Below are 17,261 nucleotides of genomic sequence, written 5' to 3'. Positions count from 1 at the left end.
CGCATTTGGTGCACAATTTTTACATTATTATCAGAAATATATGGTTTCAATTTATTACTGCAAAGAGGCAAATTAGCACGGTTTAAACAAGAAAAAGTTGCAAATCAGGCATAGGGGTGTCTGAGCTGAAAAATGAAGTCCCAATTGAAGGCATGCATGGTGCACCATTTTTACATTATTATCAACATATTGGTTCAATATATTACACCCGGATATTACAGCAAAGACGCAAATTAGTGCGGTTAAAACAAGAAAAAGTTGCAAATCAGGCGCAGGGGGTGTTTGAGGGGGATGTGCCCCCCTCAGAATTGGAAGAATTTTGAAAAATGAAGTCCCAATTGAAGGCATTTGGTGCATTATTTTTACATTATTATCAGGAATATATATGGATATATTATAGCAAAGAGGCAAATTAGCTCAATAAAAACAAGAAAAAATTGTTAATCAGGTGCGTTATTTCATCACAAATATTATCAATTATCTTATTTTCCTATGTTATATCACTCCCTTCATCTCTGAACTGAGCTTTCTCGGTTATCGTTTTTTTGCACACCAAATAATTTTTTTTAAATCTTCAAATCTAGATGAGATAAAGAGGCAAATAATGACTCTGCTGTATTTATAGCATTAAATTAAGTCATAGGCCTACATAAACTGGGCGTTGGGGATTTTTCAAATCGTCCCGCTAATCTGAGCCTAAAATTAATAGGAAAAGTGTGGCACAAGCCGAGAAAAATAACAATTTTGTGCTAAAATGGCCATTTCAACCACATTTCCCATGTTCTCCTTTTTTGTGTCAAAATTTTAGGGGGTTCGATCGAACCCCTCGAACCCCCCCTGGCTACGGGCCTGCAGAATGCAGTTCCTATATCCAAAACTTTATAGCCACCAAATATCATTATTAACCCTCTCCACGCGGGTGTCGACTGCAAACGACAAGTTCCAAATGTTTTTTAGAAGTTCAAAAATTTTAGAATTGTGCATTTTCATGACCATATTTGGAATTAGCACGAAAAATGCAATAAAATGAGTACAAACAAGCCCAGTATTGGTTCAGTGCCTCTTGAGATAGTTCTTGGTATTTCGAGAAAATATCTCAAAACATGGACTTTTCATGTTGAAGCCTATGGGCAGCACAAAAAAAATTTAAAATTAACCCCATGAGAACTACCTGCCGATTGGCCAAAAAAAAGGTTTTTTTATCAATTGGCCCAATCAGCAACATTGTTAGAATAATGTTACCATGCAAAAAAATTGGGGTGAATTATTTGCAAAGCTCCATTCTGATTGGTGATTAAAGTGAAGATATCATGTAATTGACCAATCAGAGGCAATATTAGATCGGCAAGTAGTGCTCAGGGGATTAAAACACATGTCACAAGAGTTTAAAAGGAAGAGTTCAGATACAAAACCAATTATTATTCATTTTTCTAAATTTGAGATATTGGCAAATATAACTGGTGAAATATAAAGAAATAATAAGAAAATAGGAAATTAATATGATATTAATAGATCATATTTTCAATATAGCGTTGGAATAAAGTGAGGATAAACACTTCAATCCAATATTTTGATAGCTTAATATAAGTCATGAGTTGTGATTTAAAAGCGTTATAATTGTAACCATGAGTCCACACGGCACCATCCGGAGTCTCAAGTACAGATATATAAATATTATACACTTACGTATGATTTCTATAATCTTTAAGCAAATCTCATTATAAAAACAGATGAATTAATCATCCGAGTACACTCCCACCCCCACCCCAAATACCAATCTGAAACAAAAAATCCACCTTTTTCACCGGCGTGTCCAGGATCTTTTCCTGCGAGGCGCTCAGAGGGGCTTTCAGAATTATGTGGGGGGCTTAATGGTTAAAATCGCCAAAAAACAGGCTGATTTTACATGATTTTTAACAAAATGCAGGGGCCTTCAGCACCCAGAGCACCCTCTGGACACGTCACTGTTTTTCTGTGAAAAACCAACATTTTTTTAAAGTAAAATTGACAAAAGGTCTGCTTTTTTCAGGAAAATTGAAGGGAAAATTCACACAAGGTCCCCTGTTTAGCTCTTGGCACCCTTCCCCCAACAAAATAAATCCTGCACAGGCCTGACTTGGTAGAGTGGCGCTCACTAGTCCCCTGTACCACATGTGTACTGAAATGACATACCGTATTTCGTCAAATAGTCGCCCCTCTCAAATAAACGCCCCCCACCACTTTTTCAGCCAAGATGTTTAAAAAATGCTGATATTTCCATGCTATCTTGTGTAGTAAGCTTACTAAGTCGCCCACATGGTCGATAATAGTGTCAATAATTGGCGAAAATCTGGATTGGAAACCCGGAAGTGAACCAGAAGTCTGTGTTTCGAGTTCATAGTTCGTTAATTTAGCGTGAGTTTTAAGTTTACCTAATGATTTTAACAGGAATTATTGTTCTAAAATTGACCTTGAATAAACGCCCCCATTGGGAAAATGTAATGCCCCCGGGGGCGTTTATTTGACGAAATACAGTATATCATTCAATGATACACATGTCTTTGAAGCATGTAGTGGTGGCACCTATTAGGAGGGGGGTAAGCATTATGTTTTGACATTTTTCTTGAACTAAATTATTATTTGCAATATTTTTACAGGAATTCTTGGGTGGGCTTGGAGGCATCATGCAGCCCCTCTGACAATAGCAGGGGTCATAATCTGACAATATGCTTAGCATTTTGCAATTGTTGCCCCAATTAGTTAAATTTTCAATACAATGCTCCCATACCTTACCCCCACCCCTCTCCCTTTACCACCACCCCACTTCATGACTGTAATGGTTTGGTTAGAAACATAATTTTAACACAGTCGGTTCAGGAACATTTTTCCCATAGGTTTGTCGCAACTTCGATCAAGCAAAACTTTTAATTATTCACATAACTTAAAGCCGAGACAGTGCTACAGCATGCATGTTATATAATGTGCTTGTCAAAATAATAAAGGTAATTTTGTCACATATTTTTGAAAATATTGGTATTCTTTTTCCCAGATCAGTTTTTCATTTTGGTATTCTTTTTCCCAGATCAGGTTTTCAAACACATGAAAACCGTATTTTGGAGCAACCTTTTTTGACAGAATTCCTGGACAGATAACACTTCCAAAGTTGATTGCCCTGATGTTGGCAAATTACACACCCACAGAATGTACTCAATTAAATTTAACATGGCTTCAGACAAACACTTCAAATGAACATGATGGAATAGATGGGCACATGTAAAAACACTCCCAAGGCACCACTATTTTCTATAAAAGGTGGTAAGCGAGCGTGAGGCTGGAGGGTACATTTAAAAAAAAAATTTCATTCACTGAGAAGAATGCTTCATCAGGCTTCATCTCCAGAGGCTCTGGCGACACCCCTAAATGTGAACTTGGTGCTGGGCTCCAAGTGCCCTTTAAGGTAAAATGCATGCATTTCAAACACTTCCATAAGCTTCGCACGGGAGGGGGACAACACCTCCGTCTCATATTGATACATCCTTTATCAGAGTTCTTTTGCACTATTTTGTACACATGTACTGCGTAAATACGGAAGTAGGATCCTGATTGGCTAATTGAATCACATCATGAACTATCACCACCTTGACATGACCTTAGTTCTTTTCATGGATAAATACAGGCGGCGAGTGGCATGATCGCCATGATCGAGCCGGCAACTTGTGAAACCGCCCGGCCGTATGGTATTTTCAATATACTTGGTTAGTTTTGTGGGGTTCAATATCGAACCCCAACGGTTTTAGCTTGTATTTATATTATTTATTAACATAGGCCTATTTGTTTGTGATATTTCAAGCATTTTAAAATTTCTAAATAATCGCATTCAATTACACGGTTGACGATGAAAATTTACTGAATTTAGAGAATGCACGGCGACCACCACCTGGATAAATAGGGTGCAAAGGTCGGCAAGTGTGAAGACAATATAAACTTTTGAGCTAAGGGCACCAGAACAGCGCCACCCTTATTTTCAGCTTGCGCAGATGCCTCCTTACCATGTCCGTGTGTGGATTCGTTTCGAGTGCCTAACTTTTTGACCAAATCAAGATGCACCATTTTGTGATATTCTTATCATTGATCAATTGCATATCTTTTAATTTCATTATAGACAATCATGGCTAATCATTTTGCTCTCAAGGGACAGGACACCCATTGTCATTGGCTCAGGAAGATTTTCAACAGGGGGGCTGAAACTTGACAAATTTGGATGTGACACCGTGGGGAGGTGTCCGAAGGGGGGCTTGAAAATGTTGCAAAATATAGGTCACAAATACCCATTTTCCATCACAATTTTTAAACCTAGGATTATTGGCGGGGGCTGAAAGGTATTCCAGCCCCGCATCAAAATTATGGAGGGGTTGAGCCCTCCCCAAAGCCCCCGGTTCCTAAGTCTATGACTGTACTACCGATCTTTGTTTAAGTACTAATACAGGAACTATCAAGGGTTACATCAAATGTGGAAGGATTTGGTGGTGTGCTGCCATAAGTGACACATAATTATTTAACTCTCCACAAGGGTGTCGACTGCAGTTTCAATATTTGTTTTGAAAATTCAAAAATTTCAGAATTGTCCATTTTCATGACCATATTTGAAATCAGCATTAAATGCATTAAAATGAGTACAAACAAGCCTAGTATTGGTTCAGTGGTTCTAAAGATAGCTCTTGCTATTTAGAGAAAATGGCTTCAAAAAGACAATTTATGTTGAAGCCAATGGCTAGCATGCAGAGCATAAAAGCTACCTGTATTTTACTTTTCCAAACTACAGGAAAATTAACCACAGTTAAAGTTGTGCAGAGCCTAGAGAAAAACAGCCACATATACATCAAGGATTTGAACCGGCAACACTCTGTACCCAGGCTCTGTACTGATTTGAGAAATGGTTTAAAACCATATATTTCTGTTTCATTTTCATGATAAGCCCCCATTTTAGTTCTGGAGACCCCAGTTTATGTTATAAACCTGTTCCGCAGCCTGTATTTTCAAATCACATCCCCATCTTAAGCTTATCAAATTCCTTTTGGTGGCAAACATTTTTTTATGATTGACACCAATATCTTAATAATACAAATGGTATTATAATACAAAAGATTTTGTAGATATTTAAAACATGCTTAACCTGATAGACTATGGTCTTACCATTTCAGCCTCATTCTTGATCTTATCGATTTCGGTCTGTCCCGACGCGATGATACCACGCTCAAGATCATGTTGAAAATGACAAGTTCCTTGAAGGTGAAGTTATTATGTGAAAGTCTTGCTCCGTGATGTTGGTTTTAGTTTCAATTGTCAAAAAATGACAGAAGCTGATGTTTATGGTGACAAAATTTCAGGCTTATGGTGACAAAATACAAAGTATTCAATGATACAGAGTCAAATTTGTCGTAACAGGAAAGATGGTATGGCTTAGACTAGGATGAGTTGGCTAAAATATATACACCATGGTCGTAAGTAGACATTAGCAACACAATTCAACAGCAGCACCAATAGTAGAAAGAAATGGTAATGATTACCAGAACAAATGGCATTACTCTTCTAATATGCTAATGATGCTGGCTGCAAATTCAAATTTCAAGCAGCCAATCAGAGAATCTTCACCAATTTTTACAGGATGCACCAAATGTTGTGTAGTGATAATATATTCCAATTTCGTTTCAATTATATACTTTGTAGAGAACGTACCGCAGAAATTGCCACCGAAGGTAATCTTTTGTTTGAAAAAAATCCTTGGTATCAGGGATCTTCTGAAGTCGGTCAGTGAACTCCAGGGGTCTGATCCTGTTGTGGAAGTCCAATGTCAAACTATTTAATATAAATGAACAAAAGTAATGGACTTACAAGCCACCCTTGCTTTCATCCACACTTAGTTACAGCAGGGGGTGGACATGATTGCACTGTAAGGTAATTTGCCTTTTCGCTACTCCAGGTTGTTTATGAGTATACTAAACAGTAAACGATCCTCAAGTATTTAGCACCATAGACCCTATGCTAGTGTTATAGGCTGTTAAACCTGACTTTCGAAGTATCAGATGGAGGATTACAAGAGCTTACAAGTATTGTGGACACTTCAGCGGCAAGATTTGACCAGTTCCGGTATCGGTGAAAAGAGTTACTGAAAATGGGATTTACTTGCTGTAAAGTTAACACACCTTAAGGATTAACACTTCAAAATAAGTAGCCAGTTGTTATGGAGATATTTCCAACAATTCTTAGCAATGAACTTTTTAACGTTTGGTAGTCTGAAAAATTCCTCAATGATATAAATCAGTTGAATATGTATCAGCAATCTTCCCAGGCTTACAATGTATTTTGATCGTTGATTGTCACATAAAGTTTATTCCAAAGTAATGATTCCTGCTTTCCTGGATGGATAGAAAATCACCTGCGATGAACGTGTCCTTATTTTCTCATAAATATACCACACTATGATTATCAGTTCCAGGATTTAGAACAAGATACTGAAGTTCAAAAGTAGCATGTATGAGCAGATATGTACAACTGATATTTAATTCACTGCAGAAATCAGAAATGCGAGTCTCCTTAGACCAGTCTAGCTTTCAAAAGAAATGTATGGATCCCCAGATCTGAAGAAGACACCATGCAAGATCTCTTACATTTGGATGACCAACATTAATTACTCTGCCAAAGTGTAGTTGAAGATTCCATGCACTCAGAATATAATCATAATGTACTAAATCTGTAACAAGCTCCTTCCAAAATGTTGATGGTCTTCACATAAAGCAGTTGAAACTTCCCAGAGATGGTCAAGTGTTGAATACATGAAGATGTACTACATGAACCCAGGGATATGAAACCAATTAGCTCCAATTTCAACGATGAAATTTGACAAACTTGTCCAAGAAACCTTGTCTACAAAAGACATGAACGAGTTTCACTACATGTACATGCTTCCAATTTGGCAAAGTCACTCTAACCAACAAACACATGGTCCCAAACATCTGTGCCACCAAATGACTATCACATTTTCCTGTAAAAACGATGACTATATCTTTTAAGCTCCAGGATAATTATTTTCCTTTCATTAAAATCGCTGTGAAATTTTGATTTTGTTATGAAAATACAACAGGTACGGAAAGAAACACTGATGAAACACATTTATCTGTCTTGAAGGAACGCCTTAGTTAGTGATATCCACTCATGGTACTAGGACAAAAGTGACGACAACTTGGATTAAGTTAACTGGATCAAATCGTGACTAAATGAGTTAAGCTTATGGTTAAATGATTTGACAAAGTTTTCATGTCTATTTTGTTTTCATTTATGCAGGAAATTTACACTTCCAGAATTACTGAAAAACTTAAATCCCTGTTGTAAGCTGTTGTATCACATCCCTGCCAGTATCCTGACATCCTTTCTTTAGGGGCTGTGTAATAATTATGGGGGGGGAAGTTATAAAATGGCAAGCCATAAATTGCTCATCCATCTGTCCAAAAATCCTTGCCCCTAAAAATCCTTGTTGTATGTTGCACATACAACAATTAGAGAACCCAATCTGAAAACCTTAAATGGTCTAGATAAATAAATGCGAGTGTAGCAAGCAGGACATTTCGCATATTTCAATGTTTTCGTATACTGTTTTCCTGTTTTATTTAAAAGGTAATTTTGGAATTTTAAAGTTTATAGTGAAATATGAAACCATAATTTCATAAAACATATCAAATTTTTACTGTAAAAACCCTGTGAAGATCGCGGAGCCTTGATTTAAAGATTTTTGAATTTGGGGCGTCGAAGATGTGGTGTGGTAGGTCGTTCCAGTGCTTTACGGTCCAAGGAAAGAAGCTGTCTGAGTAGATGGTCGTTCTGGTTCTCGGTCGTTGAAATGAAGAAGGATGGGTGCGTTTTAGTTGTTGTGTAGGTCGGGTCAGGTGGGGTTCCCAATCAACATCCACCTGCACCTCAAGTTAGCTTTAGGTCACCTCCTCCGACGCTGATGCGGGATCCCGCTTAGTTGGAGTAATCAACCAGAACCAGAACCAGATTAAAAATGCTATTTCCCTAATGTGTACACACTGGTCTTTATTCAACAAAGATTAAATTACTTCATTCATAGTGGTGTAGCTAGGGGTTGTGGCGCCCAGGGCTAAGGATACATAATGACGTCCCTCTCCACGCAATTCTTGAAACAAATGTGCGCGGAGAGCGCGGAAATTTGCACAAATAGGGACAACCACTAATTAATTTTGATTATAATGAAGTTGAATATTGGTCTTAAATTGATCTTTCAAATGATTTTGTGCTGAAATGTGCGCACAGCACACAAAAATTTTGACTTTCATCACTTGGATGGGGCGCAGAGTTGATGCTGATTTGGTCAATTCAGCACCCACTAAGGGTGGTGTCCAGGGCACGTGCCCCCTTGCCCCTTTTAAATTGGGCAATAGTTTGACTTGCATAACTGCATGCACATTGTATAAATTGCAGGCCTACATAATCACTAATATGTGGAGTCCACCTACTGTGTAATCCAAAGTTCCACATTACTCTAACATTGACTTTTACTGATGAACTTGAACTTCTGGGGATTATCTATACAATCATTACAATCTTTAAATACCAAGTTCCTATCTCATGTATTGGAAAACAATGTCACAGAACTTTACATAGAAACAATGATGGTATAACCATACACTTCTTGAATGACAAGATACTAGTAATTGGTCATTTCTGAGCTATTAATGGCAAATTTCCTTCCAACAATAATACCCTTTGGATCTATTACCACACCCAAGAAATTTCAGATAAAGAGATACTGTAACAGTGGATTTTTTTTTGCGCAACTGTAATTTCCGCACTTTTCACACACAGCTACCACGAAAATTAAAACACACAAATGATGTTCTTTTTTGTAGATATGTAAGAAAACTCAAAATCACAAATTTTAGTTTAAAAACTAGCAAAGTAATTCAAAATCGGCACAGCGCAAACAAATAAGAGCACAAAAATGATCACTTTTTACAGTAATTTCTTTTTTGTGAAATCAAAATACAGGTGACTGTTTTCAATTGAAATTGTTTTCAATCCTGAAATGGGGTATGCTTTTGATCAAAAAATTTCTTTTAATATTTTTCAAAAACAAATTTATCTTTCAAGGTGTTTTAAGTGTCACAAGGCCGCATAATATAAAAAAGATATTTCGATTAGGTACAAGTGTATGATCAAGATAATCTGGATGAGATTTTTTTTTTTGAGGAGTGTATGTCAGTTTGTCTTTAAAGTCAAACAATTTTTCTGACACACTCAATTCAGACATATTAATTCAATCTAAACATTGGTGGATTTTTAATTTCGTAGAAAATGTCACATTAAACATCCACTGTGTATTCCCAATTCAATATCCCCCATTTTGGAAAAACAAGACATTCACTTAACAAGTCCATCATCATCTCTGTTATGATTGAGTTAATGAAGTTCCTGTGTGCATAAGGCAGTTCTACAAGTTCAAGTGTATGTCTTCAGGTGACACTAATGGGATAATCACTTTTGGCAAACTGTGTTCCTTGCAAATCAAGAGTAGCTTTTTAAAGACATGTGCCCAGAATAATGGTAATAATACTGTGAAAAAAGTAATTGTGAAAGCATTAAATCAGGCACATACACAGGATTTTTTGAGAGTGAAGATTTTGAAAAAGTGGACCTTTCCCCCAACATTTTGACATCAAGTCCACCTTTGGGCTTGCTGCACCACCCTTTCCAATCAATCCTGGCTATATACCTGCTTGTGTTGAAATATTACAAGCTCTCGAACATAGTAACAATTATAGGGAGTGCTTAGATATTCATTAAAACTAGAAATTCCAAGTAATTGCATTAACATGATTATGCCATCTATACCCAGCAAACACAAAAATGTTCTTAAAACGTTTATTCAAAACGTGTATTATATAACATTTAAATGTCGGGTTATATAAAGATCATGAATATGTTTTTAAAACATTAACACAATATTTTGGGCAAACATTTTTGCAAAATATTTAGTCAACAGTTAATTAGCATTCTGTTAGAATGTTTTGCATCATGTTTCAAAAACAAATTTATCTTTCAAGGTGTTTTAAGTGTCACAAGGCCGCATAATATAAAAAGATATTTCGATTAGGTACAAGTGTATGATCAAGATAATCTGGATGAGATTTTTTTTTGAGGAGTGTATGTCAGTTTGTCTTTAAAGTCAAACAATTTTTTCTGACACACACTCAATTCAGACATATTAATTCAATCTAAACATTGGTGGATTTTTAATTTCGTAGAAAATGTCACATTAAACATCCACTGTGTATTCCCAATTCAATATCCCCCATTTTGGAAAAACAAGACATTCACTTAACAAGTCCATCATCATCTCTGTTATGATTGAGTTAATGAAGTTCCTGTGTGCATAAGGCAGTTCTGCAAGTTCAAGTGTATGTCTTCAGGTGACACTAATGGGATAATCACTTTTGGCAAACTGTGTTCCTTGCAAATCAAGAGTAGCTTTTTAAAGACATGTGCCCAGAATAATGGTAATAATACTGTGAAAAAAGTAATTGTGAAAGCATTAAATCAGGCACATACACAGGATTTTTTGAGAGTGAAGATTTTGAAAAAGTGGACCTTTCCCCCAACATTTTGACATCAAGTCCACCTTTGGGCTTGCTGCACCACCCTTTCCAATCAATCCTGGCTATATACCTGCTTGTGTTCGAAATATTACAAGCTCTCGAACATAGTAACAATTATAGGGAGTGCTTAGATATTCATTAAAACTAGAAATTCCAAGTAATTGCATTAACATGATTATGCCATCTATACCCAGCAAACAAAAAATGTTCTTAAAACGTTTATTCAAAACGTGTATTATATAACATTTAAATGTCGGGTTATATAAAGATCATGAATATGTTTTTAAAACATTAACACAATATTTTGGGCAAACATTTTTGCAAAATATTTAGTCAACAGTTAATTAGCATTCTGTTAGAATGTTTTGCATCATGTTTCAAAAATATTTTATGAATGTTATTCAAACGTTTTTATACCCTATTTATATAACCCGACATTTAATCATTTTCTGTAACATGTGTGATTGCTGGGTACTTACTGCAAGGTGCACATGCAGTTTGCCCTCTACTGTTGCATTTAAGCTTCTTCTAAACTTCTTGCTATGCTACTATTCAGCTATAAAACAGAAGTAAAGGTTTGCAAATGACCACTTGAGCTGGCAGATGACATGCGGGGCTCATAAATTGGCAACCATTAGAGTTACCAAATAGCGCAGAAAAGGAGTACTTTTTTTACCAGGTAGCAAGGACTGCAAAATAGGGGGTACTTAATTTGCACTGTCCGCGAAATAAAAGGGATACTTGGGAAAATCCGACGATTTTATGTCAATAATTTAGTATCACTGAAAAGGGTTGTTTGAAATTCTAGTCATTGAAAACCACAAAAAGGGGTTGTTTTTGGCCACATTTTGTCCTCAATTTTGCATGAAAAAGGGGGGTACATTTGATGAAAAATCATTACAAATGGTTTTTTTGAAAGATTTGGTAACTCTGATATTTTTGCTGATCAGATGCTTCGCTATAATAGGACCAATATAATAAGCTTAGATAACAAACCATGTCACCCTAACCCACCATAGTATTGTCCCATATTTTGTAATTTACACATTTCCAAGTTCATACCAATCATACACCTGTTGCTCTAATGAACCATTTCACAAGTTCATTTAAAGTGCATGCAAATTATCCAAAAAATAGTCATAAATGTCATATTATGTCATTTTTTTCTAAGTTGCATTTCATTGACATATGCCATGATTGTATGAAACAAAACAAAGGTTTGCAGATATGATCCATATATACTCCTGTATAACACTATACATTAATGGTATTATTTGACCACAAAATTGTGCAGTTTTGCGGTTTTATTTTATTTGCGGTTTTAAAGGCATTATATGTTAAATGCTATAGGACCAACATATTTTTTTGCTGCATGGCATTTAGATTCTCAATTCAGGTACGAAAAGCTGAAAAAAAAAGCCTTACAAACATTTATCTCATACAGTAACATTTACATAAACATCTACCCGGTTATAATCATGATTTTCTCTCAAATGAAAGTGGTGCTATAAATAAACATGACATCATGATGTTCAATTTTGAAATTTACTTTCCCCCCCATTGCTCCCCTCCCCACCCCAGACAGAGTAAACATTTGTGATGATAACAGAGGCTCTGGAAGATTTTAAATGTGGAGAGGGGGCAATGACACCTGGCCCATGTTATTGGGGCCTAATGGTATTTTTCCATAGCCAACAAAATTATTGCCCCCTGCCCCCCTGGTTCCTGAGCCACTGGATAACTTCTATAAGATCAACTTACTTTGTACTGTTGCGTTTTTCCTTCTTACTGCTCCTCCCACTGTTCCTCTTAATTGATGCTCTCAAAAACATCTTGAAACTATTCCACACTTTGTCTTCCAAATCCACAAAGTCAAATAAATCCTACAGATACATACATCCACAAATGCCAGTAGATTATTCCTGTGAGTATTAGCAGTATATTCCAAATGGTATTTCTGCTTTTTGATAATTCCTCAGTTTCCAGATAAGAAATTCTGCTTTGACTTGTTCCAGTGGGTCTACACTCTTAGGTATCTCATGCATCTAATCAAAATGTTGGTCTCTTGTTTTCGATGTTACACTTTACAAAAGTCACACGCTGACCTTCAGTTCAAATCTTCAGAGGGATGAGAATCTTTGGATCATGCAAAGACCAAATTCTTGCAGGTGCATGCATTGATAAGAAACTTTCTGCAAATTGGCTAACTTATGTCCATCAAGTTGTATTGAGAGGTTGTTATTTTGGTCAAATCATTAGTTAGAAGGGGTCGGAACCACCTGTGCGACTCCCACACTGAATCTAGACCAGGGTCCATGCCAGTTATAATTATTAATATAACTGTTCTTTCCGATCACCCAATCAATACAAGATTAAAAATAATGATCAATCAATGTCATGCAGGTTTGTCTAGGGTCTTGTAAAGCAAGACAGTTATGTAGGGACAATGCAGACCTCAAACAATCCAAGTCATAATTGCATCAAAGATCAATTGATCACCAATATTTTGGTATCAAACCGATTACTGTATCAATAATATGTGGGTTAGTTATCAGATGGTGAAATGGCTGGCTTGTCTGTCTCTTTCAAATCTTTCAACGTCTTTGGTGGCAAAGGAGTCAAATCTTCTGGCTGACATAACCTTATATTATGACTGGAATTTCTATAGATTCTTCAGTGATGTGTTCAATTAATTATTCATGTAAATTGGTGCTTATCTTATCATTCAAGTTGATATAAAGTCAATAATGGGTGGAATATTGGGATTCCATCCAGAAATAAATGAATTATTCTGGAAAATTGATGATCATTCTCAAGCATTCCTTCATTCAATTCAAAGGGATAAAAGAACAATTTGATAATATACCATTCATCAGGAATACTACTGGACTGGCTCACTGTCAAAGTCCATATCAAAAATCAATGGCTATTGAATATCAAATATTCTGTGAATGTGTGTCCTCGATGTTCATAACCCGGCTTTGATTTCCAAATTGATTTAATAAACTATCCGATCAAACAAAATGCTTGCCTCATCCGTTAATGATACCATCTACCTTTATGAAGAAAATCAATGTGTATCAAATTACTTGATATGTCATTTATATCGATATCAATATCAAATGCAAATATCTGCAACATCTGCACATTTGCAACATCTATTATTTAATTTTGCAGTATGTGTCTTCAATATTTGATGATATCTGTAATCATTATTTGTAACAGTATAATATCTCCTTTGCAGCTTTTGGTTGAGAAGATAAATATTACTTTAAATAATAAAAGTACTAAATTGTTCAAAATCCAAAAAGTTGAACCAGAATGAAGCTGAACTTGATCCAAAGTCTTCCTATCCTGGTGATTGATTCTGACTTTTATAGCAAAAAATATACTTTTTCTGTCTCAACCACATAAGCTTATTAATGTATCTTCAAAAACACTGAAATATGTCTTGAATTTTACTCAACTCTGAATCCAGCTTCTGGTACAATGTTTTAAATCCTGTGCTTATTCCACAATATAATTCCAGCTAAGAATCCAGCTTTTGGTATTACCAATTCTATTCCTGTGCTTATATTCCACGATATAATCCAAGTGAAAAATCCAGCAAAATTCCAATACTGATCACACAGGTTGCCACTCCACTTAATGCATGGCTCACTTTATCCATCACAAGATACAAGAGGTTACTATTCTTCTGTTAAACACTGTTGGCCCAACTTTTGAGCTAAATCCAATATAAATACTTCTCTTCAAGAGCACACACTCTACTGCTCAAGGGTTGGTCTTTTCAAAATGGGGGTTTAACCACCAAAAAGCCCTATTACCATGATTACTGTACGAACAGGGATAAATAGGATATAATTGTTGGTCTCAAGACCAGACAAGTCAAACCCACTACTGTTTTAGACATGTAACAAGTGCAGAAAAACTGCAACTGGTCTCCAGACAGGTGTTGGTAGTCGGTAGTCCAATATTTATATACCACATTTCTCGCCCACTACTCGGGGTCAGTCAAAAGTTCTCAATACAAACATACAGGTATTTCGACAAGAAGGGGTGGGCCACAAGTGTCTTCTCGTATTGATCAATTACTTATAATCAATACCAAGGTGAAATGTAACATGAGAGTTCATTCTGGCCCAATTCCGTATTGATCAATGATCAATAAAAAATTGGGGGTTTATATGGTTAAGGGGGTAATGACAAAACCCAGTGTGAAATGTCCCATGGATTGTGGTTATGAGCATAGCACCGGCATATAGCTAGGGGAAACTAAAATGTTTCACAAGATTTCCTAAGAATGGTTTATTTTTCTTGAAAAAACAACAACACTGTGATACCACATAGTATTTCCTAGAGGGAAATGAAAATAAATTGTTACTGGATACAATACATTCCCACACAGTGTTTTCCTACTTAAAAGTTCAGTGACTCATTCCTACATGTATACACCCTGAAAGAAGAGCTCCAAAGTAAAGTGTGAGACTTAAGGGTATACGAGGTATTGTTGGTCGAAGCAGCCAAAAAAGTTGAATTAATATATTATTAAAAAATAACACTTTTTATTTGGTGTTTTGCAAAAGTTCATTCTACAAATCATATACTTTGAAAACTTGCTTAATTTATTGTTGTTAATGAGTATGTACGTTTTACAAAAGTGTTGTTGTTTCAGCTCTCTTTCCAACATAACTCAAGACCCACAGGACCTACAAAAGTATATCTGTGATATTTGAATTCTTCTACATGCTCACTATGAATTGAGCAATGCAATTTTTGTTGAAGCACACTACCATTGGCAAGGTGCTGTGAACTACTTTTTTCTGCTGCTTCGACCAACAAATTATACATCGTATAACCTTAACATAGTGCCTAGCAAAATGCCAAATCAGTACATGAACTACATTTGCAATGACTCTGTAAATAAAACCCAAACTGGTATTATTATTTAAAGGAGCATTATGAGATTTCACAAAATTTCACCCTCAATTTTGCTCAAAGTCTAGTTTTTAATATGCACACAATGTTTGGCTATGTAGGCCTACTATTTATCATCTGCAATAGTTAAACTTAATTCGTCATCTTTTGAGGAAAAATTCATGATTTTGATTCAAGTTTCTCAGACCGGTTTCATTTTTAAAAAATGAGTGTGCTAGTAGGCCTATATTAGAATAAGACAATGCTTTCTCTTGTGATTTTTTTTCCGCAAAATCTCTCCGAGCGCCTTTAAATTAGAAGATTAACAGGAAAAAAACTTATAATATGTTAGCAACCAAAAACAATGTTAGCCATAATGTTTTTGAATGTTTCAATATCTTTGGGTCTCTTTCATATACCTGGCAAAGTTGTCAGAGATGCCACTATTTTGGGTGAATTCTAAATATATTCTGATTTGCAAAAGACAACACAATCTTTTAGTTGGAACAAACTGTCAATAAAAGTTCATTTCTGTTCATATTTGGGAACGGTTTTTTTGGAGGAAATGGGGCAATTTGTTAACCAAATGAATATACAATAAATCTCTGTATGAATTTATTCATTAGGCCTAAAAAAAAATTTAATACACATTTTAAGCTTTAAATTGCATATAATAAAGGCCTTGAAACTTTTTTTCCTTTCTTTTTTTTAATTTTAACTTTTTTTAAATTAACAAAAAACAAATTGCAAAAAATAAGAAAAAAAGGGTCGGTCCTATTTTTAGGGTCGGTCGAGGTTACGCCAATCAAACAATTTTTTTTAGGCCTTATTGAATAGACAATTTTGATCTCATAGCATGATCTCAGAGGAGTCCAAACATTCTATTCCTTCCAGCAAAAAGGAGGGGATGTGTCTATAACACAGGTGAAACATGTTTACATTAGCAACAAAATACCTTTAAAAGGAAATTCTTAGTTATGGAGCCATTGGCAAAGTAAAGTTCACCTATATCACTGGTGTCTGGTAGGTCTTGTGTGTAGCCTAGGCTATAGTATACACTTCTAAGTAGAACCCAGGCCCGTCGGAACCGCTACGGCCGGTACGGCCATGGCTGTACCACTTTTCAGCCAAAAAAAAAAAGAGGAAAGAGAGAAGAGAAGAGAAGAGAAAGAAAGAGGAAAAAGGAGAAAAAAAGAGAAAAGGAGAAGGGAAAATAAATGTTAAATTGCATGTAAAGTAGGCCCATGCCTAAATCGCAGTCGGGTCAATCTATAGCCTATAGGCCTAGGTCTGTGATTATTTTGCTTGAAGGCGGGTCCTCTGCCCAAAAGCATGTGAAAATTACGGCGGGCTCGCCGATATGCAGGGCCCGTCACATTGTCACCAAAGTCAGGGCTCCGTGCTGACTTCAATTCAGCATCGATCCATGCATGCTTTAATTGCGAATCTCAAGTCTTAGGCCTATTAAGTGTCCGTGTAACATTTATAAATATAATTTTACAAATTGAGTTCGGGCCCTTAAAAAGCAATGATAGTGTAAAAATGATGCACCAAATGGCTTCAATTGGACCTTCATTTTGCAAAATTTCTAAAACTTCTCAGGGGCTACATACCCCGGGCATCCCCCTCAGACACCCCCAGGCCTGTACGCAAGGGGGGTGCGGGGGTATGCAAAAAGTCCCAAAATTTCAGAAT

General features: G+C 36.1%; 1 protein-coding gene across 1 annotated transcript in view; it reads right to left on the bottom strand.

Annotated features, from left to right (window-relative positions):
* Positions 1 to 12,514, bottom strand: part of LOC140157184 (rap1 GTPase-activating protein 1-like) — a 516,716-nt gene extending 504,202 nt beyond the window's left edge. Inside the window, exon 1 of the mRNA XM_072180297.1 lies at positions 12,411 to 12,514. Coding sequence (XP_072036398.1) covers positions 12,411 to 12,481 — 71 coding nt within the window. The 5' untranslated portion in view covers positions 12,482 to 12,514. The remainder of the gene's footprint in view (positions 1 to 12,410) is intronic.
* Positions 12,515 to 17,261: the final 4,747 nt, after the last annotated feature.

The sequence above is a fragment of the Amphiura filiformis genome, chromosome 7, assembly GCF_039555335.1.
Source record: "Amphiura filiformis chromosome 7, Afil_fr2py, whole genome shotgun sequence".
NCBI classification, from domain to species: domain Eukaryota; kingdom Metazoa; phylum Echinodermata; class Ophiuroidea; order Amphilepidida; family Amphiuridae; genus Amphiura; species Amphiura filiformis.
This window is presented reverse-complemented; position numbering and strand designations above follow the sequence as displayed.